At 40.6% G+C, this 26,939-nt stretch overlaps 1 protein-coding gene across 1 annotated transcript in view; it reads left to right on the forward strand.

Moving 5' to 3' along the window:
- The window catches only part of PDLIM1 (PDZ and LIM domain 1), a 52,395-nt gene extending 32,900 nt beyond the window's left edge, over positions 1-19,495 (forward strand). The window contains exons 5-7 of the mRNA XM_043988360.1: positions 9,605-9,756; positions 17,241-17,358; positions 17,919-19,495. Coding sequence (XP_043844295.1) covers positions 9,605-9,756; positions 17,241-17,358; positions 17,919-18,105 — 457 coding nt within the window. The 3' untranslated portion in view covers positions 18,106-19,495. The remainder of the gene's footprint in view (positions 1-9,604; positions 9,757-17,240; positions 17,359-17,918) is intronic.
- The last annotated feature ends 7,444 nt before the right edge of the window (positions 19,496-26,939 follow it).

Here is a 26,939-nt window from a genome sequence, read left to right on the forward strand (position 1 = left end):
CACCATCCTCCCTTTTCCCGCTCTAGCAATCTCTGCTGTAGTGAGTGAATTTGGAATCAGATGAATAAGGGAGGATGTACTCAGGTTAGGTTAGTGGGAGAGGGAAGTATCTTTTTCTAGCCAGGAGTCAAGAGGGTCTGCTTTGGGGTCCAGGAACGCCTACCCACAAGCTGTGTCACTTAGAGCAAGTCATTTAATCTTTTCAGCCTTCCATTTTCTCATTTGGAAAATGGAGCCAACTCCTCTACTTAACATGCCTCATGGGGTTGTGAGAATCAAATGAGATGATAGATGAAAACTGCTTTCAATTTAAATCATCAAGCTTTCATTAAGTTCCTATTGCCCACAAGATGTTTTGCTAGAGACCAGATTTACAAAGATAAACATGAACAGTCCCTGCTCTCAAGGAGCTTAAAGTCTACTGAGGGGTAATAAGTTCATAAATAGGTAAATATGATTTGAAGATAATTTGAAGAGGGAGAAAGCACCAAATCCCAAACTACACAGTAAATGTCAGGTATTATATTTTGCAGGTAGCCAGGAAGTGCAGTGGATAGAGTGTCAGGCCTAGAATCAGGAATAATCTTCCTGAGTTCAAATCTGGCCTCAGACACTTACTAGCTGTTTGCCTCAGTTTCCTCAACGGTAAAATGAGTTGGAGAAGGAAATGGCAAGCTACTTCAGAGTCTTTGCCAAGAAAACCCCAAATGGGGTCATGAAGAGTTGGACATGACTGAACAACAACAACATTATATTGTGCAGGGCAGTTTGCTGAGTAAATAGGAGGCCTTGCCTTCCTTGTCTTTTGGGAACTTATAGTCCCTCACATCTGAACAGGGTCCTTCTACGAAAGGGTGGAAGTATAACTACACTTAGGTAGATGAGCTTGCTCTCTTATAGGAATGCCTTCAGCTTTCTTCTCCCAGGTTTGATGTTTGAGCTCAACCAATAAAAATAAATCAGTTTTGGCTCATCTAGTACTGACCAGTTTCACATAGAGCCTAAACGTGGGACTCTCCTGTGTTGCTCTAGATCCCATACACACAGATAGGACTGGTAAACTCTTAGTGACTGTGTGATGATGAGACCAGACAACAATCAACTTCCCAACTGACACTGGCTTCCTGGGTGACCTTACAGAAGACACTTAACTTCTGTTAAAAGAGGAGACTGGACTGAATCAAGGGGCTCCCACTCTAGATCTAGGATCCTAACACCTGAGTGGTCATTTCTGCATAAATTCATCTCCTCACATAAAAAGAATGGCCACACAAGTACGCCTCTACCTTGTTCCTGTGGATATTTCAAAGACAGCTTAGGCAGATTCCTAAGGAATTACATCATCGATGCTTTATGCGCCCTTTTTTATCCTCTAATACACATGCCTAGCTCTTTATTAGAAATTAAATCACTCTGGGAGGAAGGGAGGGGAGAAATGAAAATGATACAAAAAACACAAGAGACTAATAATAGAAATCCATTTTTAAAAAGAAGTTAAAATGATTGACAAATGGAGTCACATAGCCAGTAAGGACCAGGGTCAGAACTAGAACCCAGATCATCTGACTCCCAGTTAGAAAATAGATATTTCATTTCTTCAGGCAGCCTTAGCCTGAGCATTCCTTCATGCATTCATCTGACCTCAGGAAGGCACTCAGAAGACTCCCTAGTTTTGGTTTCTGAATGTTCACTTCCTTCCCTTTGGCTAAAGCAGAAAATAATATTGCCGTTTTGTCTCTTTCCCTCCAGTTCCTCATATTATTCTTCCTGCCTCCTAGTTCCCTATCCCAGCTTCTTGATCCTTGAGGAACTGAACATGTTAGCCACAGGCAGGTCCTGTCTCCTCTGAAAAGTCTACATCATGGAGGATTTTGCACATCTCTCTTTTTTTGTGGTGCAGTAATTGAGTTTGATCAAAAGGTGCTGTGCTACCTTGCTTGATGGAACTACCCCCAGCTAGTTTAATCCTTCTTCCATGAGATAGTCTTTCAGATCCTTAAAGAAAACTAGCTTAAGTTCTAGCCTTAAAAAAAAAAAAAAACACCTCAGTTCCTCACATAACCTAGCATCAAGACCTTTAATATCCTGGTCGTCTTCTATTGGACATGCTCCAGTTTGTCAGGACAGAGGAGACTCACGGATGTGGTTTGACCAGGTCCAAGTACAAAGGACTGTTATATAATTTATTTTGGACACCATATTTCTATTAGCATAGCCTGAAATTGAACTGGATTTTTGGGCAGCTACTTCACATTATTGGCTCATATTGTGTTTACAGTGAATTAAACACCACAGGTCTGGTTCACATGAATTGCTGCATAGTTAGTTAGTTGAATTGTATCATTAAATTTCTAGAACTGAGTGGTCCCAAACCGGTCCTGGTTCTGGTTCTGCCACTTACAAACTGTAGATCTTCACAGTTATCTTCACGAGAGCTCATCATCTTAGTTCTAGTCAGTCATTCTAACCTGTCAAAATTATTTTCAGCATTGTAAAACCTCTATTAGCTTTCTCTCTCTTTGTGTTATCTGTGGATTAGATAGAGTATATTCAAAGACTTATCCAAGTCAATGTTAACAATTTTGGATAGGACAGGGCTAAGCACAGAAGTATGTTGCTCAGCACTGGAGAATTCCCTCTAGCTTGGCATCTGTCCATCGATTAGTTCTGTGGTTAATCAATCAATTGTGAAGCCACCTTACATCAAGTCCATATTTCTCTTTGACCTGTTAGAGTTTTAGAGATGAGAGTTACTTGGGGGCACAAGAGGTAAAGTGACCTTTTTCATGATCACATAGTATGTGTTAGAGGCAGGACTTGAACTCAGGTCTTCTGACTCTAACCCACTGGCATTTGAGCTATTGCTTAATATTTGAAAAAATATTTAAGATCTACACATTCCCTTCCCTTTCCCTTGCCTTCCTTTCATTACTGTCATCCCATCCCATACTTTCCTTTTGAAAGTGTCAAATGACTGCCAAAATAATTTTGATGACATAAAGTCTCTATGAGTTTCCCCTCTATTTGTGCCATGTGCAGATTAGATAGCATACATTCAAGGTTTTCATCCAAGTCACCAAGAATTTTCCAAAAATTCTATTCTAGTTGCTTTCCATGAGAATGTTCTTTCCCCTTTCCTTTCCCAGACATTGCTAGCCCTGACTCTGATCTAGAGTCTTTCCAAAATCCCCCTTGGGAGAAGGGGATAATGGTGGTTATTACATGAACAATTGGCATTATATATATATATATATATATATATATATATATATATATATATATATATATATATATATATATATATATATATATAGGCATTATATCTTACCCAGCTTCTCTCCACTTTCTTCTTATCTTTATGTATGCATTACAGTACAGGTCCTTGAGCAGTTTCCTAAAATTTGGGTGCTGACTGTCATAATATGTTAGCAGACTGAGTATCAGCCCTACCTGCTCTCTGTGGGAACACAACAAACTGTCTCACAAGTACTACAAGCTAACCTTCTAAATGATCCCTATGTCACAACTGTTCTATTGGGAGCATAATCTCTTCATTTTTAAAAGATTTGATCTTTTCACTCCTGGTTTCTTTTCACATTAGTTAGACTAAGATGGGGTCTTACCACAGCTCACATTACGGGCAGCTTTCCACATCTGAACAGCCAGTGGAGCACATAAGCCCTTAACACTGAAGAGATACTTTAAATGTTTTAAATATTTAGGTGATCTGTGTTGAAACATGACTCCAAGCTTGTCTTTGAGAAAGAAAATATTGATAAAGAGGATACCAATACAAGCTGTCCCCCTCCCAGTGGCTTAGGAACTATTACGCCAGCCCATTCTTTCCTTAAAAAGTAACAAAGATAGGTATAACATCCCTTTGTTGAAACTTGTCCTTTCCAAGAGCTGATAATCACAGTTTGGGGGCTGATAAGAAATTGTTCAGTGTGGTATCTTCTACTGGTCCAGTCACCTCCATTATGGGCTACACTCCTAAAACGAGGCCTCTTTGAAAGGGGGAGAAAAAGTGTGTGTGTGTGTGTGTGTGTGTGTGTGTACACCTAAGTACAAACTGAAAAATAGTGGTAATTATAGGCTGTCTTCATCTTTGCTATAAGCCAAAATTTGGGGCGGGGGGGAGGTGGGGAAGAAGTGTGGTCTGTAATTGGACCAATGCTGTAATTGTCTTGACTCATGCATCCAGCTCCTTCAATGTAGTTCATTAATGAATGGTATGTTTACTGAGGCCATCTCAACATAGCTTTCTCTTTGTTCCCCGCCCCCCACACACTGTTTCTTACACTGTGCAAGGAGTTGTGTAAACACCTGAGACTTTTGTGCTTTTTTTCTTTTTGGCCACATTTTCCTAATGCATGTTTCTGGTGATGTGCATTTTCCCTAGAGTTGATATTGGTTGATTGTGGCACTATTTGTCCATGTCCGCATTGCAGACATATGTCTATCACAAAGTTATTTTGTGATTCCCTCAATGTCTGTTTCATCCAAGATGGTCATTTATTTATGATGTTGTTTCAGGAAACAATGTTTGACAACACTATAGTTTACATTCCTAAATACCAGTTTTAGCAACTCCTGGATAGTTACTTGAGACAACTCGACAAATAAAATGTTAATAACAGGGAATGATGGGTCCTACAGGTCAGTGGAAAAGGTGAAAGATTTGGTATCAGAAGACCTGAGTTCAGATTCTGGCTTTACGACTTTCTTCCTGTGTGGCTTTGGGCAAATCACTTACCCTCTTGGGCTTCAGTTTCCCCATCTATAAAATGAAGGATTTGGTCTACATGACCTCTGGGGTCCTTTTCAGCTCTAAATCTGTGGTCCTTTGAAATGCCATAGATGCTGTTCTATAGTTTAAGATAACTAAAAGTGAAGGGAGAAAAGAAGAGTTCATAAATAACCCTCTGGTTACTATTATAGGGAATGATTAAGATTCAACAGCTAGATAAAGAAAGAAGGCAAACATCCTTATTCTAAGAATAGGAATAGGGACTCTCTTCATTTGAGAAGTTTATACACACACACACACACACACACACACACACACACACACACACACACACACACATATATAATGGGTTTGTGACAGATTTTCAGAGCTTCAGCTTAAACTCTTAGCACATTGGGCAGTAACTGGTTCTGAGTCCCAAACACACGCACACGTACACGTACACACACACACACACACACACTCTCACACTCCCCCAAAACCTCTTCCCTGCTCCCAACTCATAGCAGTAACCTCAAATATTTGAAGAGCCCATGAAAGATGAACAAGTCTTATTGTGTTGGCTTCTACTTGGTAGACTTGGGAACACTGTGTCTAATGGGTAGAAATTTTAGGTAAACAGAATGGGGGGTAATTCTAGGAATAATGGCCTAGTATTCAAAGCTGTCCAACAATGAAATAGTAGTCTAGCTCATGGCATAGTGAGTTCTCTGTCACTCGAGGTGTTCAGGTAGAAGCTAGATACACCCTGGAGGGTAGAAATGAGATTTGATGCATCAGGCAGAGGATTGAACTTAAATGATCTAAGGTCTGGTAAGTAGCAGTAACCAAAGAGAAGACATCAGTCATTTTCTATTTTTGTTTAAAGATCTGTAATTATGGTAAAAAAAAAATCATAGTTTTATGTTTTCAACAGACACTGTGTAACAACATGATTTAAACTGCTCTGAGAGAGGAATGATATCAAGGACTATGGAAGTAGTTGTCTTGCTGTATTCTATTCTGATTAGAGCACATATGGATATTGTATCCAGTTTTGGGTACCACATTTTAGGAAGGACATTGAAAAGATCAAGAGAATTCAGAGAGAGATAAGGGTGGCAAAGAGCCTCAAGAACATGCTATGAAAGGATTAGTTGAGGGATCTGGGGATGTTTATCTTGAAGACAAGACTCAGGGAACACATGATAACTATCTTCATTTGAAGGACTTGTATGTGGAAAAGAAGAATTTGTTTTTCATGGCCCCAGGGGAAGAACTAAGAATGAAGTTGAGCTTGCAAAAGATAAATTTAGTTGTGATTTAAGAAAAAAACAACTAACGCCCCAAAACTTATTAGAGCTAAGAGGAATGGGATGCTTCAGGAGGAAGCAGTTACTCCCTCAAGAAGCAAAAATGGTACCATTTTCCCAAATTGGTTGTATATGGGATTCTTTTCTATGTGCTGAATGGTTGCTTGGATGGCCACCAAGAACCCTTCTAACTCTGAGATTCTGCGATGATTCTGTGACTAGAGAACTGTGGTAAAAATGGGATGACCTTCTTCCCAGAAAAGGATTGATAAATATAAAATACTTTAACAGGATTAATTTTTTTTTTTAGGATTTTAACATTTTGGTAGGGTTTTTAATAATATTTTATTTTTTCCTAACTACATACAAAAACAATTTTATTTGTTTTTTTTTTAATTTTGAGCTCCAAATTCTTTCCCTCCCTCCCTCCCTCTCTTCCTCCCTTCCTGAGACGATAAGCAATTTGATATACGTTATACATGTGCAATCATGTAAAACATATTTCCATATTAGTCATGTTGTGAAAGAAAACACAGACCAAGGGAAAAAATGACATACATACACACACACACACACAAAAGAAAAAGAAAGTGAGAAATAGTATGCTTCGATATGCATTCAGGCTCTATCAGTCAGGATTAATATTCTTATAAAAAGCTTTGCTCATAGCTTATAGTTTGATAAAAAAATAAGCTAATATATCTTCTCCTACTTAGAAACCACAGAGCACGTTTTATACCTATAAGTTATTAGGAAGATCTGACAGGTGGTCGTTTTGTTTTGATGGTTTGTCTACTGGGCTATCCTACCCCTAAAAGATGCTGGCCGTGTCTGACCAGGCAGGCTGACACTTGAATGTGATTAGTCTCTAAAGTTTCCATAGGAACTCAACCTGGGCCAATCCATTTTTCCATTAGGTCGCCAATTAGACCTCTTGGCCAAAAAATATCTTTACTGTGTGTGTGGGAGAAAGAGAGAGCAGAGAGGTGGGAAATGGGAGGACTCAAGATGGCTTTACAGTTTTCTTTTCCTCCCAGAGACCAATTAGGAAGCAGAGTCTCCCTTAGGAAAATGGAGCCTGAGAGGAAAGTGAACCTATGCCCTCGTCCCAGTCTGCCCTTGCAAACCTAGAGTACCTGAGACGGGGAATGATGGGCTGATGGCATGATCTATTTCAGAAGAATCTAGGATATGAAACCACCCCTTCATAGGTGAACTTAGAATCCTCTGATGGATATGGCCTCTTGTCCTACACCATGCCAATGGAGAAGCTCCCTTCCTTCTCCTCTCCATTATTTGCTATAGGAAGATGGCTCCTCAGGAGGTTTCCTAGGAATAGACCCCGAGTTAGTCTGTCTGAAAGGGTGAAATGGGAGATATTGGAGATTTTGAGGTTCATGAGTGATAAAGAGAGCAACCCCACTTCCTGGGTGCTTGGGGAGAGGATACAGAGGGCTGCTAGCTGTAGCCTAGGGCCAGTCATTCCCCAATATTCCAAGACCAAGTCTTCCCTACTCTTTCTCCCAATGAGCAATTAGGGAAAGAGTAACTAGGGGGCACAGAGGATAGAGAGCTGGTCTTGGAATCAGGAAGACTCATCTTCCTGAGTTCAAATCTGGCTTCAGACACTTACTAGCTATGTGACCCTGGGCAAGTCCCTTAACCCTGTTTGCCTCAGTTTCTTCATCTGTAAAATGAGCTGCAGAAGGAAATAGCAAACCACTCCAGTATCTCTGCCAAGAAAACCCTGGATGAGGTTGTAAAGAGTCAGACCTGACTAAAATAACTGAACAAGAAATTAAGTCCTCTTTTAAAATGCAATGAGAAGGGGCAGCTAGGTGGCGCAGTGGATAGAGCACCAGCCCTGGATTCAGGAGGACCTGAGTTCAAATCTGGCCTCAGACACTTTACACACTTACTAGCTATGTGACCCTGGGCAAGTCACTTAACCCCAATTGCCTTACAAAAAAAAAAATGCAATGAGAAATAATCTATCAATCATGCACATCTTCTTGTGGATTACTTGAGTCAGATTGCTCTATCCACTGTGTGAGCACTGGCCCTGAAGTCAGGAGGACCCAAGTTCAAATCTCACCTTAGACATTCACCAGCTATGTGAACCTGGGAAAATTACTTAACCCAAATTACCTAAAACATCTGGGGCCATCTTCAGTCGTGATTAGATATTGGAAATTTGATAGAGAAGAGAGAGAAAGGTGGAGATTAGAGTTGTGACACCCCACTAGAAGTCAGCCTATCTGAATCATTTTAATACCATCTAGTGTAATGGGGAGAGGAGATTAGCCAACTATATTAGTTTACTGAAGAGATTTTTACTTTTATTCATATGAGCATAGAGATAATCTTAGTTTTTTTGTTTTGTTGGGTTTTTTTTAGTGAGGCAATTGGGGTTAAGTGACTTGCCCAGGGTCACACAGCTAGTAAGTGTTAAGTGTCTGAGGCTGGATTTGAACTCAGGTACTCCTGACTCCAGGGCCGGTGCTCTATCCACTGTGCCACCTAGCTGCCTCTAATCTTAGTTTTTTATGCTTCTCTTCAAGTACCCAGAACTATAACTATGGGGCATAAGGAGATTTAGCTTAAATCAGCAAACAGTTATTAAGTTCTTACTGTGTACAAGATGTTGCAGACATGTTCCCATTTCTCAAAGGAGCTCAAATGTAAGAATGAGCCTTTATCCTGTGTATTATGCTGCTGTGGAGAACAAATTAGGTTCAGATAGTTCCTCTAGGGCTGCTCTTCTAGAGACAGGATCAGTTTTTTCCTGTCACAATTAACATCACTCTACATGTTGGTGGTAGTAGATAGAGAACTGACCTCTAAGTCAGGATGACCCTAGGCAAGTCACTTTTCCTCTGGATGCCCCAAGCAGCTCTGTAACAATATCAGTTCAGAGCCTTTGCAAATCTTCATTGATATAGGGAATGTCCTCACTGGGAGTCCCTTAGTGCCAATGAAATCACAGGTCCATAAACACCACACACATCTGCACATTTGCTTACGTAAAGAACTCATACTCCATGCAGCTGGACTAGAATGATATATGAAAATCTGTCTCTAAATGAGAGAGTTCTTAACCTGAGTTCCAGGAACTTGATTTTCGAATATTTTAAAACTGCCTAGCGATAGAATTGTTTGCTTTGTAATCCTGTATACTTTATTTTCTGAATTTAAAACATCATTCTGAGATGAGGACCACTGCTTTCACCAGACTGCCAAAGGGGTCCATAACACAAAAACAGTTCAGAACCCCTGCTCTAGATGTTGCTGGAATTTTTTTTTCCTTTTATGAGAAAAGGTCTAGGCCGGGCTTTCTTTTAAAACTTGAATTACTGAAGTCACTTGGAAGAAGTTGTTTTCACTTGGTTCACAACCCTAGCCAGCTAAAATTGCACATTGTTGGATCTGGACAGAGTTTCAGCTTTCGTTTTGGGGGATGGTTTTTGTTTGGGATTTTGTTTCTTGTTTTTGAAGGGAGGGAAGAAGATAATTTCTTAAAACTCGTGATTACTCACTCTGAATTTCTGAACATTCTTTATAGCTTAGAACACAGCCAACCTTCAAGTAACATTGCCATAGCTAAAGATTCAGAAGTTTACAAGATGCTCCAAGAGAAGCAAGAGCTAAATGAGCCTCCTAAACAATCCACCTCGTTCCTGGTTTTGCAGGAAATTCTAGAGTCTGAGGAGAAAGGTAAGCGGTGTTTGTCATTAAAGCTGGTTACCCAAGCGTCTTGGGGTCATTCATTATTTTCTTTTTTCTTAAGTGATTCTAAATTTAATATTTTGTTTCAATACCAATTACACATACTTGGAAACCATTTATATTTTAATGAGTTATTTCTATATCTCTCAAATGTTATTAGATAGCTATAACCACTAATCTAGAAATATTGCAAAGGAGACAGCATAATATAATGGATAGAGAGCCAGCCAGGTAAACCTTGGTTCAAGCCCTTTCACTGACACGTACTGGCTGAGTGACCCTGGACGAGTCATTTAACCACTCAGTGTCCCATGGAAATTCACTGAGTCCAAGTTGCAGAACATTGGCTGATCTTCATTGGTAAGGAGAGTTTTCTCACAGGAAATTCCCTATGTAAAATGCAGTCACAGACCTGGTCCAGAAAAAAAAAAACAGCCCAAACATGTCAACCCATAGAATCTCATAACTTTACAGTCACCCCCTTGGAGACCCTGTCAGGATAGATTGTGGTTAGTGTATACCCCAGTTATCTGATTCTACTTGTTTTGCATTATTTAATTATATTCTTTCCAGATTATTTGCTGCCAAGCACAGAGGAGTTTGTCTGAAGATTTAGCTTTTGTATACAATCACCCCCAAAGTGTTTTCTATTTCAAGAAACTGGATGTTGGGGGCACCTAGGTGGCACAGTGGATAAAGCACTGGACCTGGATTCAGGAGGACCTGAGTTCAAATCAGGGTTCAGACCCCTGACACTAGCTGTGTGACCCTGGGCAAGTCATTTAATCCTCATTGCCCCCCACCAAAAAAAAAGAAAAAAAGAAACTGGATGTTAAGCCAGATACTTCCTTTGTGTTCCCCATGTTCTATACACATGTCTTAGGGTCACAGAAAATAGAATGTGGATGCTTTAAAAAGCACCTTAGAAATCTTCAAGTACAGGGGCAGCTAGGTGATGCAGTTGATAGAGCACTGGCCCTGGATTCAGGAGGACCTGAGTTCAAATCCAACCTCAGACACTTGACACTTACTAGTTGTGTGACCCTGGGCAAGTCACTTAACCCCAATTGCCTCACGAAAAAAAAAAGAAAGAAAAGAAATCCTCAAGTACAGATCCCTCATCTTATGGAGAAGGGAAGTGTGGCTTAAATTGGTGAAGGGACTTGTCCAGGGTCATGCTGTTAGTAAGTGAGGGAACCAGCACTCTTTGTGAAGCTTTTTCTCTCATGAGTTGTTTCCAATTATAAAATTGTTCTCTCCACCCCTTTGGTTTTCTGTAAGCCCAAAGGCAGCCTTCCTGTTGGGCTTGGAAAGGATGTGAAGGTCTGAGGGCAAAGGGCGATGACAGATATGGTTAAAATTAATCAGAAACAAAACCCAGTTGCTCTGCTTTCCTTTTGGAGCTGGGGAAGGACAGAATATATGCTGTCCTCCAGGAGAGAGAAGGGATGCACCATCCCTTAAGTTCTTTAAGTTTTTAAACCAACAAAAGGATAGTGGATGATGGATCCTGCCCCAGAAGGTGTACTTGTTCTTGGGCCAGCCAGAGCTACAGAGCATCAGAATCGTCAGAACTCTAGGGCCAAGTGTTCACTTATTCCTCAATCTCTGATCCAATGAGAACCCAAAATGATGAGCCAATCCTCAGGGCCTCTGAGACACTCAGATCTCTTTCTAAGCTTCTTTTTCATCACTGGGGTTCTGAAATGTACCTCTTTGGCCTCCCTGGACACCCTGTTCTTCATCTCATGAGGGAGGGGAGCTATAATGGAGAGAACACTTTATGTGGAGTCACAGGAGCTGGCTTTGTATACTGGTTCTGATACTACTCATATGACCTTGGAAGAGTCATTTAACCTTTATGGTCCTTGTTTTTCTCATCTTTAAGATGAGTTCTGGGACAGCTAGGTGGCACAGTGGGTAAAGCACCAGCCCTGGATTCAGGAGGACCTGAATTCAAATTTGGCCTCAGACACTTGACACTTACTTGCTGTGTGACCCTGGGCAAGTCACTTAACCCTTACTGCCCCACAAAAAAAACAAAACAAAAATGAGTTCTAAGATCCTTTTCTGCTCCAAATCTGTGATCCTATGCACTGTAGACCTTTCTGTCCCCTTCCTCCCCTTCTTCTTCTCCATCATCTAATAAATGTTTATCTTTTTCAAAGGGCACACTCCGAAGAAGGGAGGTGGTAGATCTTGGGAAAGCACCGCTAAGAGAAGACCTTATAGGTCTTTTCTGTGGGATCTTTCCTCATTAGAGCCACTAAAATAGAAATTCTTAAGCTTTTTTGTTTTGTCTTTGGAAGAAATTGTCTCCTCCTAGCTTCATTTCCCACTCCCAACCTCTACACTGCCGTCCATCACCCTTTGAGCTTTTCATACTAAGGAACCTCAAACCCTACTGATAAAAATCTATAATGTCCCTGTTCCCTTTTTCCCCTTCCTTTAAAGCTATCTCAAGAAATTCTCATTTACATTCATGTGAAATTCCTGACTGGAGTGGTTCCTGGCACTGTGCCTTGCACATAGGAAGTGCTTAATAAATAAATAAATTGATTAACCATTCTAGCCTGTCAGGGTCTTTGGGGTATCAACTGTGACACTAGATATTTTAGCTTTCCCTCTCGTGTTCTCAGACCCAGAAAACAGTATAATGCTGTCCTCTGCCTGATCTGCCACCTATTTCCTAATTTACTGTCTTGTTTCTCCCTCCCTTGTGGAAAAAGATATCGAATGGCAAATATTGAGGACCAATCATTTTCTGAGTAAGAGGCTCGTTCTGTTTTATTCTAGGGAGGGAAGAGGATAGCACTTAGGGAAATCCATTTTAGAAGTTATTTCTCTCTTAGAAGTTATTTCTCAGAACTTATGATTAGGTCAGCCTGGATCTGGAGAAATGGGGGGGGGGGGCGGGGAATGGCTTCCTAGGGCAGCCAATCTTCTCCTGGGTCTGTGACCTTAAAAACAAATATTTTTTGGCAATAGTAGTTCAGTATAATTGGTTTCCTTTAGAATCCTATGTATTTTATTTTATTCATTTAAAAACATTCTGAGGAGGCAGCTACGTGGCACAGTGGATAAAGCACCGGCCCTCGATTCAGGAGGACCCAAGTTCAAATCTGGCCTCAGATACTTGACACTAGTTGTGTGACCCTGGGCAAGTCACTTAACCCTCATTGCCCAGATAGATAGATAGATAGATAGATAGATAGATAGATAGATAGATAGATAGATAGATAGATAGATAGATAAAAACATTCTGAGAAGGGTCCATAGGCTTCACCAGACTGCCAAAGGGGTTGATGATGCAAAATGTTAAGGATCTCTGGACCAGCTTCCAAGGCAAGGCCTTGCATGTAAGGCAGCTAGGGACATGAAGGGAGTCAGCAGGGGTGAGACACACTGACTACAGCCTCCTACCACCTGGGTGAGGGAAAACCAAGGGAGTGGCAGTCTGGTTGCTCCTAACATGGGAGGGTTAGGAAAGTTCACCCAGTACAGAACCAGGGAAAATGGGGCTGCCCCAGTGAAGTCAATCTCTGTTTAAAACAAACAAATCTCTTATCACTCCCAGACTGAAGTAATCCAAGTAGACAAAGTCTCGGTACAACCCGGACTCTTGAGCTTCTTCTATATTTCCCAAGATTGTTGGATTTCTTCTATTACTCTCTGTGTCCATAAGTATTCTGTGCATCTTAGGAGGCAAGCTCCTTGCAATTAGGGAATGTCTTTTAAAATAAGTTCAATTAAGCCACCCAAAGTGCCTTTGAGAGTGAAAAAAAAATAACCAGCTGTTGACTTCGGTTGAAGGCCCAAGGCTGTCCCTGCTAAAGAGCTTTCCAGGGATACGTGAATTGAAGCATTCTTACTGCTTGGCACCATCAAAAAGCCTGAACAGGATCTAGGTGGGGCGTAACAGAGAGTTAGTGCCAAGTAGTATTCATTTCATGTCTACTACATCTCTCCCCTTCTCTCCACTCACATGGCCAGCAGGCTAGTTCAGGCCCTCATCACCTCTCACCTAGGCTGTTACTAAGTTTCCTCATTAGTTTCTCTCTCTCTCTACTCTATCCAATCTATAATCCATTTACTATCTAGCTGCCAAATTGGTATTCCTGAAACCACCAGTCTAACCACATCACTCCCTTGCTCAAGCAACCTTAGCGGGTCCCTGTTGATCTTCGGGTAAGGGCAATGAGGTGGCACTGTGTTTTGAGCACCAGACCTGGAATCAGAGAGATCTGAGTTCAAATCCAGCCTCAGACACTTACTAGCTGGGTGCCCCTGGGCAAGTCATTTCACCCTGTTTGCCTCAGTTTCTTCATCTGCAAGATGAGCTGGAAAAGGAAATGGCAAACCCCTCCAGTATCTCTGCCAGGAAAACCCCAAATAGGGTCACGAAGAGTTGGACACGACTGAAATGACTGAACAATAACAAATTGACTCTAGCATAAAATGCAAACTGCTCTTTTTGTTAAGCGAGACCCTTCCCACTATGGTTCCAGACTATTACTTCCCCTCACAAATTCTCCATAACATTCCAACTGACCTCCTTGTCATCCCCTCTATGCACTAGTCTATCCTCCCCGTCTGGGCCTTTGTAAGTCTCTCCCCATGCCTGCAATTTACTTCTTCCTTATTACCTCCTCTTAGAAGCCTTCATCTCCTTCTAGCTCAAGGGCCACATCTCACACAGTGACTTTCCTGATCTAACACACACACACACACACACACACACACACACACACACACACACACACACACACACCACAGTTTTTAGTGGCCTCACTGTACCTGAAATTACTTTTAAGTATTTTGTACTAATTTATGCATATATATGTTGTTCACCCACCACATCCTAAGTCCTCTCTTCAGTAAACTATGAGTCCCTTAAGGGCAAGAATTGTTCTCTTTACCATTTATTAAATAAGCATTTAATAAATACTTGTTGAATGAATATTGAGCCAAAGAATAGTAGACTGGAAATCAGGAGACATGGGTTACAATCCTTGCTCTGTCCTTAACTAGATGTGTGTGTGTGACCATGGAAAAGTTGTTTTGACCCCCTGAGCCTCAATGTCTTCCTTTTCTTTTCTTGTTTTGCCAATGAAGGGGGTGGAGGATGGTAGACTACATGATCTTTAAGGCTTCTCCTAGCTATAATGAGCTATAACATCAGTTCCAGTAAGTGGCACATTCTTGATGGGAACAGGAGACTGACTAAATGTAGACTCCAGTTATTGTCATTCCTCTCCCTCCCCCTTCCTGTGATTTTCAATGTTGGTTTACACATTCCACAAGCAACATAATCAGCTCAAGCATGTGTCACCAGACAACACATCTCTGAGAAACTTGGTTCGTTCTTAGGGGCCTGTCATCCTGCATTGGTTATCCATGGGAAGTAAATGTTTCTCTGCTCACTGATGAATGAATACCCTTTTCCCAATCCCAAGAAGCTCCCTGAGACTAGTTTTTGTACTCAGTAAGACTTTGTTTCAACAGCTGGTTTGTGCTTTAGAGTTGTCCAGGTAGAGGAAATTGTTACGGTTTCCTCCTTTTCATAGTGAAGTTGGCCAAAGATATCCTGATGTGCTAACGTCAGGGAAAAAGAGGAACATTTTCTGGATGAACTCCCAATGCTTGAAAAAGCATTATGCCCAGAAGTGTTCTGTGTGTGTGTGTGTGTGTGTGTGTGTGTATGTGTGTGTGTATCCACATCTACAAGGTTTGAGCAGAGAACAGGGTTACAAGAATCACAGACTTGTAGGGCCAAGGAAACGGAAAAATCACTTCCAAAGTGCTTAGCACAGTGCCTGGTAAATAGTAGGTATTTAATAAATGTTTCTTGACCAAAGCAGATGAATAGAACAGATGAGATAATTGAGATTCAGAAACAACTGAACACAATAACCCAGTTATTGATAAACCAAAGAATACAAATTGCTGGGGGAGGGACTACCTATTTAAAACTTCACAAGAAAATTGAAGGAACTGGAGCAGTCTGGCAGAAAATAGATTTAGGCTGGCAATTTATACTGCATACAACACTAATGGATACAGTCCAAATGGATAAGTGATCTTAACATAAAACATCACATCTTTTTTTTAAAGTTGTTATCTTGGGGCAGCTAGGTGGCACAGTGGATAGAACACCGGCCTTGGAGTCAGGAGTACCTGAGTTCAAATCCGTCCTCAGACACTTAACACTTACTAGCTGTGTGACCCTGGGCAAGTCACTTAACCCCAATTGCCTCACTAAAAAAAAAAAAAAAACAACAACAAAAGTTGCTATCTTTTAGATCTGTGGTTGGGGAGAAATCCATAACCACACAGGATAAAAGACACCACAAAAGACAAAGGAGATCATTTTTATTATGCAAAATGAAAAAAGGGGCAGCTAGGTGGTGCAGTGGATAAAGCCCTGGATTCAGTAGGACCTGAGTTCAAATCCAGCCTCAAACACATGACACTTACTAGCTGTGTGACCCTGGGCAAGTCACTTAACCCTCACTGCCCTGCAAAAACAAACAAACCAAACCAAAATGAAAAAGTTTTTACATGAACAAAACCAGTGTATCTGGAATATATGTGTGCACACACGTGTGTTTTTAAAACCCTGTCAATTGGGATGGGGGAGAGTCTTTATGTGAGATATCTTTTGATAATCTGATATCCAAGAACTGATACATATGTTAGGTGGAGCCATTTACCAATTGATAAGTTGCCAAAGGATGTGAACAGTTTTCAGAAAAGAAATATCACAAAAAATGTTACAAATCACTAATAAAAAAATGAATACAAGAAGATCTCTGAGGTTCCCCTGGCTAGCTATAGGTCCTTCCTTAATTAGCATAAACCCATCATGCATCTGATCTGGTGACTTATGAGCTAGTTCAATTTCAATCAGTACTGCTTGTGCTAGATAAGTACCTTCTTTGATACCTCAGTAAACACCAACCAGAAACAGCAGGATCTTTCCAGTTTTTTCTTCATTTCTTTGTCATACAGTACTCAAGGTTGACCCTCTGTTGGCCCTCTATGGGCCAAGTCAGTGACCAGCTACTGAACCCTTAATTATGGCCCTGTCTCAGCCTAAAAAGACCTTTTTCATTGCTTTGATTTTCCCCATCTGCAAACCCCAATTCCACCTCTCTCTAGTGGCCAAGCATGGCCAGATGCTAAATAATAAGATAGATAAGAGAGTGCTAGACTTGGAGTCAGGAAAACCTGGAGTCGAAACCCACCTCTGACATGTACTGGCTGTGTAACCTTGGGGAAATGACTTAACTTTTTGGATCCTTAGTTTCCTGCCTATAAAATGGAAATGATGGGGATCATTTTAGCCCCTACTCAACATGGTTGTTAGGGCTCTAATGAGGAAATGTGTAAAAGTACTTTGTAAACTTCAATTTTTCTTATGTATGTTATTTGACTTTCCATCTTACGTTGACGTGTTCTCCAAATTTAAGGGGACCCCAATAAACCCTCAGGATTCAGAAGTGTAAAGGCACCTGTTACCAAAGTTGCTGCATCAATTGGAAATGCCCAGAAGCTGCCCATGTGTGACAAGTGTGGGACTGGCATCGTGTAAGTACTGACCTCTTACCCCCACCCCATTTCATCTGTAATGAAATCCAGAATGGGTCACTCATGCCAATGTCGCACATCAAGGGTGTGTGCATGTTCTGCCAAATGGGCACTAGTTGGCAGATCAGCTCCACAAGTGACTAAGCCCTTTCTTCTTCTCCTGCCTTAAATGATTTCTAAGTTCCCTTCCCCCTGTATATCTGTGATCCCATGTTCTTTTTGCCTACATTCCCATCATTTTTGGCTGTGAGAAAAGGTGGCTTCCTTTGCCTTGTCAGGGTGTAAGTGTGCCAGGGCAGGGCCCATGAAGCAATATGGTGTAAGAGACAGAAGACTAGGCTTAAAGATAGGAAGACATGGTTTTCTAGTCTTGTCTCTGAGCTGGGGGATCATGGGTGGGTCCCTTCATTTCTCTGAGTCTTAGCCTCCACGTCTTTAAAATGAGTGGGCTGGACTCAGTGACCTCTAAGGCCCCTTATAGCTCTGAATCTGATCCCGTGACCCTTGTGGGATGGCACTAACACGGACATCTGGGACTAACAGAGCCCCTTTCTTCACAGCGGAATATTTGTGAAGCTTCGAGATAAGCATCGGCACCCCGAGTGCTACGTTTGCAGTGACTGTGGGACCAACCTGAAGCAGAAGGGTCATTTCTTTGTGGAAGACTGCATCTATTGTGAAAAGCATGCCCGGGAGCGAGTGACCCCTCCTGAGGGTTATGATGTGGTCACAGTGTTTCCCAAGTAGACCCGCAGATGTGTCACACTCACCGTCTCCAATCCTGACTCTACTTTCCTCCCTCTGGTTCCCTTTGCCTTTCTCTCCTAACGTCTCTAGCAATTGACATGGTTTTATCACTGTGATAAAAAACCTTTCTCTTTGCCTCAGCTAATGGGATATGACCCATCCCATGATGCTCACTCTCCAAATGGTGAGCAGCTTGGCCTTGAGTCCTCTTAACAAGCATTGTGTCTTCTTGCCACACTCTACTACTATCTCCTGCAGACTGCATCAGATAGAAATTCAAATTAGAAACAAAACAAAATCTACTGGACATGGAATTAATTTTATAGTCAATAAATGTGAAGAATTTGGCTGAGAGTATACTATGTGTCTTCACGTAACCATGTATCCTCACCTAACCATGTGCCATATGGCTATAGCCAACCCAAACTTTAAGCTGATCCTTCTGACGCATCTGCCTTCACTTCAAGGGTTCCATTCACTCCCTTTAGAGTCTCAGCATAACCTCAGAGAGAGTGAGGAAGGGGGCTAATCCCAGTGAAGTAGGGATTCTCTGGAGACTCCAGAAGTGAGATTTCTTTGTCCTATCCCCTGAATTGAAGGCACATTGAATACTTGGAAATACCTTAAGGACAGAGGGGAAGCAAAGAGTCCAAAGAATTCACAGACTATATGATTTTCAATGACCTAGCTGATTCTCGGAGATACACCCACTGTAGAAATGGGGACCATCTAAATAGATTATTTGAGAGCTCTTCTTTAGGGTTTCAAGCTTTACATAAAAGACCCAGGGCCTCCTTCCACTTTTTAAAGTCTTTCCTTGCCTCTTCACTCCTAGATACTCATGTTAGAGCATGTTAGGAGAATTAGAATTGGGTTGAATAGACTCACTCCCTGACTAAAGCAGAGAGCAGAATCTTATTCCTGCATTGCCCCCATTTTAGCCAAATAAAAAATTTCACTTTTTCCTCACTTAGAATAACTCCTTTTTCAGCATTTTATAATAAATGGATATTTTTATTGACTGGCTAATGGAGGGTGAGACCACCCACCTTCCACCACTGCCCCTTCCTGACCCATAGCAGGTGCTTACATTTAACTTTGAGGGAGGTGGGAAGAAGTCTGACCACAGCAGGGGATCTCCTTAGGAGCCTTACTCTTCCCAAAACATTCATTGGGGACACCTGTCCTTCTGCCAGCTGACCTTCCTTTACTTGACATATGAAGAATACTCGGGCTCATGGGGTGCCGGAAGGAGGAGTTTCCTTGTTCTAGATTTCCAGAAAAGTGCTGAAAGTGATCACATCAAAGGCCCGATGAGGGGGTCTACTGCTTTTTATTGTGATTATCATGATAAATGTCAGTGTCATTAAACTGGTTTTTGCCATCAGCACTTGCTGTCATGGGTCTGTTTATCTAAACACAGTGTGACTCTATCCATGGACAATGAGCTGGACCACTCCAGTTTATGGGTCATATGGGCCCCATGCACCTGGCATAGGAGTGTTCCATTCCTTTCTAAGTACACTTCTGGTACTATCTATCAATCAGGTAGCCAGCATTTATTAAGCGCCTACTATATTCCAAGAAGCCTTGAGGATACAGAGTTAAAAATGAAACAGTCTCTGAACACAAAGACCTCCCTTTCTATCATACATACACAAATGCATCTAAAATGTGTTCAAAATAAAGGTGATTCCTGGGCAGCTAGGTGGCACAGTGGATAAAGCACCAGCCCTGGATTAAGGAGGACCTAAGTTCAGGTCTGACCTCAGACACTTGACACTTACTAGCTATGTGACCCTGGGAAAGTCACTTAACCCTCATTGCCCCACAAAAAATAAATGAATGAATGAATGAATAGATAAATAAGTGAATGAATGTGTGTGTGTGTGTGTGTGTGTGTGTGTGTGTGTGTGTGTGTGTGTGTGTGTGTGTATAAACAAAATAAAGGTGATCTTTGAAGGATTGAGGGTAGGGGAAAGACTAGAAGCTAGCATGGAGAAATAAGGACAGGCCTCATGGAAACTAGAGATTCTGAGGGGCAGAGGCCAGGGGGGACTGCATTGCAGGTATGGGGGACAGGTTCAGCATAGGGACAGTGAGTTTAAACAATTCTAAGATAGAAGTTGTTCTCACAACAGGATCGCTAGCCTATGACTGAGTTCAAAAGTGACTTTGTTACTGGGAAGCAGCATGCCCCAGTGGCCAAAGCACTGGATCTGGAGTCAGAAGTCCTGGGTTCAAGACGCAGCTGTGCCCCTACCTATGTGACCTTCACCTCTCTGGTGCTCAATTAAAGCTTCAGTAAACTGAGGGAATTGGACTCAGTAACCTTAGGATGCCTCTGGGTCCTACACCCATGACCCTGTGTTCACATGAACATGGATAGGTAATGACAACAGAATGATCATATGGGGCCATGCCCATGTTCCATCCAGTGTGGTGTGACACCAAGGGGTCATTTGTGAGAAGACTGAGTTGTCCTTCCCAATCATAATCTTCAGTCAAACATCCCTTAGACACATAATTGTGCCTCATACAGGGCAATTACCTCAAATGCTTTACATTACTACAGTAGAGGCTGTATGGCAGCTCTGGACACAGATGACCTGAGTTCAAATTACATCTCTTCTACCTGGCAAAGCCACTTAATATCTCTGGGTCTGTTTCTGTCAAGGGAGGGAATTATACTACAGCAGTGGTGCCAGACTCAAATAGAAACTCCCTGGGGCTGCTGCATATTGACTCAGAAAATCACAAATTAACATTATATTTTATTGCATTTTTATTTATTAGGTTAAACATTTCCTAATTACATTTTAATTGGGTCTTTATTTGGAAGTTGTAGCCCAGGGCTGTGAGTTTGACACCTCACATTAATGGACCTCTACCATCACTTTCAACTCTAAATGTTTGATCCTGTAAACAAATGTTTATTTTGACTCCTCTGGGTACCTTTGTCTTTTTGCTAGTTTTAATTTTTACAAAGGACTGAATCCCGTATATTAGGTCTCTATGAAAATGGATTGTACCCTTTGGATTCCATCGGGCTGCTTGGAAGGAAACAGCTCCTGATTGGGGTGGGGAAGGGGGAATTCCATCTTTTAACTATGTTCCAGGATTAGGAAAAGAACTGTTTGTTTCTCTTACAAATTAATGAGGACACTTATTGTAAATGCAATCAAGAACATCCACACTGACAGGCATTGTAGTATATGGAGAACTGGCCTTGAAGCCAGAAAGACCTGGGTTCAGGTCCAGGCTCTGATACATACTAGGGACATTCACATAACCTTTCAATGTTTTTATGTAACTTTTAAGACTGTAAGTTGTAGGACAATTCATAAATGGACTATAAGTTGCATCTGTACCAGTACAAGAGAATTTACTCCCTGGCAGTCCTCTATACCAATATAATCATAGGGTTAGTAAAAAAAAAAAAAATCAGGTGGTATGATAACATCCTAAATATTAGACTGCTGACACCATACAAGTCTTTGTGGGCGTTATGTATAAAAATAAAATAAAATAGGGGCATCTAGGTGGCAAAGTGGATAAAGCACTGGCCAAGGATTCAGGAAGACCTGAGTTCAAATCCGGGCCCCAGACACTTGACACTTACTAGCTGTGTGACCCTGGGCAAGTCACTTAACCCTCATTGCCCTGCAAAATAAATAAATAAATAAACAAATAAATAAAATAAAATAAACTTAACAGTTCATGGAAAGCTTTGAAACTTAGAAAAGTAGTCCAGTAAAAGAAATTTTAATTTTGTCCACAAGAAATTTGAAGTACAAAAAGAGTTGTTCAGCAGAGTAGGTACTAGAAAGTTTTGACCAGAAGGGATAGTATAGTATAAGCTGTAGCATAATTCTGAGAAAATATCATAGGATTTGTTCAAAGAGAAAGAAAGCTGAGATAGTCAACAGGCTACTGAATGACTCAAAATCCCTATCCTTCTTTAAATCTTGCTCCAAATTATATTCATCTTTCTACGTTTTAATTAGCTATGTAAGTTATATAGTTATCTTTTTTATGTTAAATTTCATTTTTTCAATTAACAAAAATCTATTTTCTCTACCTTTAACCCTCTTCCATTCAGAAAAAGAGAGAAAAATACAATTCTAGTAACAAATATGCATAATCAAACAAAATAAATTCCATATTGTCCATGTCCAAAAACATAGGTCTTGTTCTGCACCTTAAGTCCATCACTTTTCTGTCAGGAATTGAATAGCAAGCTTCATCATCAGTCCCCTGGAAGTTTAATTATTCACAGTCTTTGTCAGAGTTCTCAAGTTTTTCAAAGTTTTTTGTCTAGGCAGTATTGTTGTCCTTGCACAAATTGTTCTCCTGGTTCTGCTCAATTCATTCTGCAAGAGCTCATACAAGTATCCCCATGTTTCTTTAAACCCATCCCTTTTGTCATTTCATATGGCACAATAATATTCTGTTGCACATCATATATTATTATTTATTCAACCATTACCAATTAATAGGTACCCCCTTACTTTCAAGTTCTTTGCCAACACACACAAACATTGATAAATATTTTTTTGTAGTTATGGATTCCTTTTCTTCTTTCTTTGTCTTTCTGGGGTATAGAACTAGTAGTGTTATTACTGAGTGAAAGGTATTCAAAGATTCTATTCAGCTGTGATCTTTTCAACAGGAATGATTGAAAGTGCTCTATTACATGAAAAATCCATTTTTACCCCCTATAAGATTATACTTAATTTTCCTGAGTAATGTTTTCTTGGTTGTAAACTTTTATCTTTTTCCCTTTTGGAATATCATATTCCATTATCTCATCTTCTTTACATTTGTAAAGTTATTTATGACAGTTATCTCATCTTAGTTATTTTTTTCTTAACTTGGAAGCTCTGGGTTTTGGCTATAATACTCTTAGGAGTTTTTATTCTATGGTTTCTTTCAGAAAGTGACCAATGAGTTCTTTCTATTTTAACTTTGCCCTCTGGCATGGGCATTTTTAATTTATGATTTCTTGAAATATAGTATCCAGGCTATTTTGGGGGTCTTATTTTTAGTAAGTTTGAAAGAATCTTAGATTTTGGACCATTGACCTGTTTTTCTAGGTTGGTTGTTTTTAATAAGAGAAACTTTTTTTTTCCAATTTTATTCTTCCCTTCCATTTTTTTTCAGGCTTTAGATTTCCTTCTTGTATTTCTTCTTGTTTCTTGAAATTTTTAATTTCTATTTGGTCCATTTCAATTTTCAGTGAGTTTGTTACTTGTAAAATTGTCTATCTCCTGTACTAAGCCATTTATTCATCTAATTCTTCCTAATAGATTTCTTATTTCATCTATAATATCCCCTTTCATCTCTTGTTTCATCACTTCAAGGAATTCTTATAGACATTATCTTGGATTCTTCCTATAGTTGCTCTGAAATTACTTTCTCTCTCTGGACTGGATGTCCCTGGTGCCTTACAACAGAAACATCTAGGAGGTACAGTGGATAGAGCACCAGACCTGGAAGCAGAAAGACCTGAGTTTAAATTCAGCCTCAGATACACACTAGCCGTGTGATCTTGGACAAGAAACTTCTCTTATGTCTGCCTCAGTTTCCTCATCTGGAAAAATGGGACAACAATAGCACTTACCCCACAGAGCTCTTGTGAAGATACAATGAGATAATATTTGTAAAGAGCTTTGCAGATCTTAAAGTGGCATATAAATGCTAGTTATTATTATTATTAAAATTTATTTAACTTCATATCTTGTTTACTCATATTTCCAGCTTTCCCCCTCAATTCGTACTTTCAGGACCAGATTCTGATTGCTTCTGCATGCATAGGTATAATGATGTGTCTTTCTTTGGCCTGATTTGCATTGTCTAGAGTTTTGCCACTGGTCCCTCCTTCCACTGGAGTCTACTGTCCACAAAGTGATGGCTGATTTCAAGTTTTCTTATATCTGTATTCTGTTATCTTTCAATGGAAAGGTATAGATTTTTTTTTCCCTAAATGCCTGATTCTATCATGGTCTAACTCAGTAAAGCATAGATATCCTTTAAAAGGTTAAAAAAATTTCCAGGTTAGTTTTCCTATCTCCCCATAGCTCTTCCAAAGTTGACTATGTTCTGTCTTTTTTTTTTATTGGTGAGGCAATTGGGGTTAAGTGACTTGCTCAGGGTCACACAGCTAGTATGTGTCAAAGGTCTGAGGCAAGATTTGAACTCAGGTCCTCCTGAATCCAGGGCTGGTGCTCTATCCACTGCACCACCTAGCTGCCCCTATGTTATCTTTTATCATTTTTGCCAATTTGGTGGGTATAGGGTGAAACCTCAGAGTTCTTTGAATTTCATTTTTCTTATTATTAGTGATTCGGAACATTCCCTGATCCTGTCTCCCTATCCCCCCTAACCACTCCCCCCACAATCCCTCAGGGTGGTTGTTGATAGTTTACATTTCCTCTTTTGAAAATTGTTCATTTCCTTTGACCACTTATCTCTTGGTGAATGACCGACCCTTAGCCTTTATTTATATCCTGCTTTACTGAGAGCCTCTAGTACCATGCCAAACCAATTGCCACCACCATAGTTCCCTCTCCACCGTATACCAAAATTCCCAGTGAATGGAAGGGCATAGGTGCCAATGGCAATTCCTTTGTCACCTCCCTCTGCAGTGATTTCAAAGCTTTAGGAAAACAAAATTCACTTTCTCAAAAAGTGTTGGGACCAGAGGGGTAAATAAGTGGGCCTTAGAATCAAGAAGACCTGGGTTCGTGACTAGTCTGGCACAAGTTCTGGCTATCTGCTCAGAAGTGAGTCCCTTATCCCCTCCAGTATTAGTCAACTCTCTGAAACTAAGTCACAAACTAAGTTACAAATCTGTGCTGTTAGAGAATCTCCCCACCTAGTGTTGCCTATGTCCAGAAAAGGCCAGGCCTTTGCCAAAAAACAAAACCCAATAAGAAAATAGCACTATTTCTAGTAACAGCAGCTGTGAATGTGCTTCAGCCTGGAGCTGAACATGCCTAAACAACTCAACCTGCAAGATGATTAGAATTTAAAAAAACAACAACAGCCACCAAATAAACAAACAAAAAACCAAATCAACGATCTCCAGGTCCAAGATAACGATCACGTGCCTTCTAATCACAAAGAACATCAACAGATGAAATTTATGGGAGGCATAAGCATGAAAGGGTGGAAAGAATGCTGGGAGGGTAAATCCTGGCTCTGTTTTATGCTACTTGAGAAGCATTGGCTCCAGGGTCAAACTCCACCTCTATTTGTGTGATTTGGGGCAAGTCATTTAACTTCCTTGGGTCTTAGTTCCCTCATCTGTAAAATGAGGTGTTTATACCATATGGCTTCTGAAAGTCCTTCCAGCTCTAGACCTATAAGCCTGTGATCTTGTTAGTTGTATAACCTTAGGCAAGTCCCTTAACCACTTAGAGCCTCAATTTTTTTTTTTTTGGTGGGGCAATGAGGGTTAAGTGACTTGCCCAGGGTCACACAGCTAGTAAGTGTCAAGTGTCTAAGGCTGGATTTGAATTCAGGTCCTCCTGAATCCAGGGCCAGTGCTTTATCCACTGTACCACCTACCTGCCCAGAGCCTCAATTTTTAAATCTATAAAGTGGGGATATTCATACCTAGCCAAAGTTATTATGAGGATCAAATAAGGTGATCTTATCTGTAGCTAGTCAAAGGACAAAGGAAAAAAATGTGTGTTGTGTTTCATTTAGGATGACCTAAACACTAAAGAGGAACAGGTAGGTGTCAAAGTTGATAGAGTACTGGGCTTGGAATCAGGAAGACTCCTCTTCATGAGTTCAAATCCAGCCTCAGACACTTACTAGCTATGTGACCCTGGGCAAGTAATTTAACCCTGTTTCTCTCCATTTCATCATCTGTAAAATAAGCCAGAGAAGGAAATGGCAAATCACCCCAGTATCTTTGCCACGAAACCCCCAAATGGATTCGCAAAGACTCAGACATGACTGAAAAGACTCTACAACAGCAGCGGCAACAACAACAAACACTGAACAAACAAACTGAGATGTCTAACAACTTTGTCTAGAGAGATTCACTATCCATTTATCCTTAGGAAACTTACTCTGCATTGAAGGGATCACTTGCATCTTCACAAGGGACAAGAATCAACTGTTGCTATAGCTTCCTACCCAAAACACAGATAGCTAGATAAGTAGGTAGGTAAGTAGGTAGGTAGGTAGATAGATGATAGATAGATAGATAGATAGATAGATAGATAGATAGATAGATAGATAGATAGATAGATAGATAGATAGATAGATAGATAGATGGATAGATGGATGGATGGATGGATGGATGGATGGATGGATGGATGGATGGATAGATAGATAGATAGATAGATAGATAGATAGATAGATAGATAGATAGATAGATAGATAGATAGATAGATAGGTAGATAGATAGATAAAGGCTCACCTGTGAAGACTAATTTGCTGAGAGCAGGAGTTCTAACACTCAGGTAAAGAGTAATGGCTTATCATTTGCCTCATGCTAAATTGTTGAAGAGTTGTAACCTGTGTGAGTGAAGGGAGCACTCTCACTGACAAAATCACAAAACCTTGAAGGACTGAGTATAGGGAGGGGAAAAAATTTCATCCTATGGCTTACTTCTGTTAATTGGAAGGGAGTAGGACAGATTACTATGAATGAGACTTACGCAAGTGCAAAAGTAAATAATTTGTGGATCATTGCCATTTTATAGCTAAGAAAATTGAGACTTGGATAATGACTTGCCCAAAGTCAAACATCCAGTTGCTTCACAGCATATGTGTTATCCAAATGTTTGGAAAAGAGGTAGGGATATTTCACTTTT

Source organism: Dromiciops gliroides, chromosome 2 (genome assembly GCF_019393635.1).
Source record: "Dromiciops gliroides isolate mDroGli1 chromosome 2, mDroGli1.pri, whole genome shotgun sequence".
Taxonomy (NCBI): domain Eukaryota; kingdom Metazoa; phylum Chordata; class Mammalia; order Microbiotheria; family Microbiotheriidae; genus Dromiciops; species Dromiciops gliroides.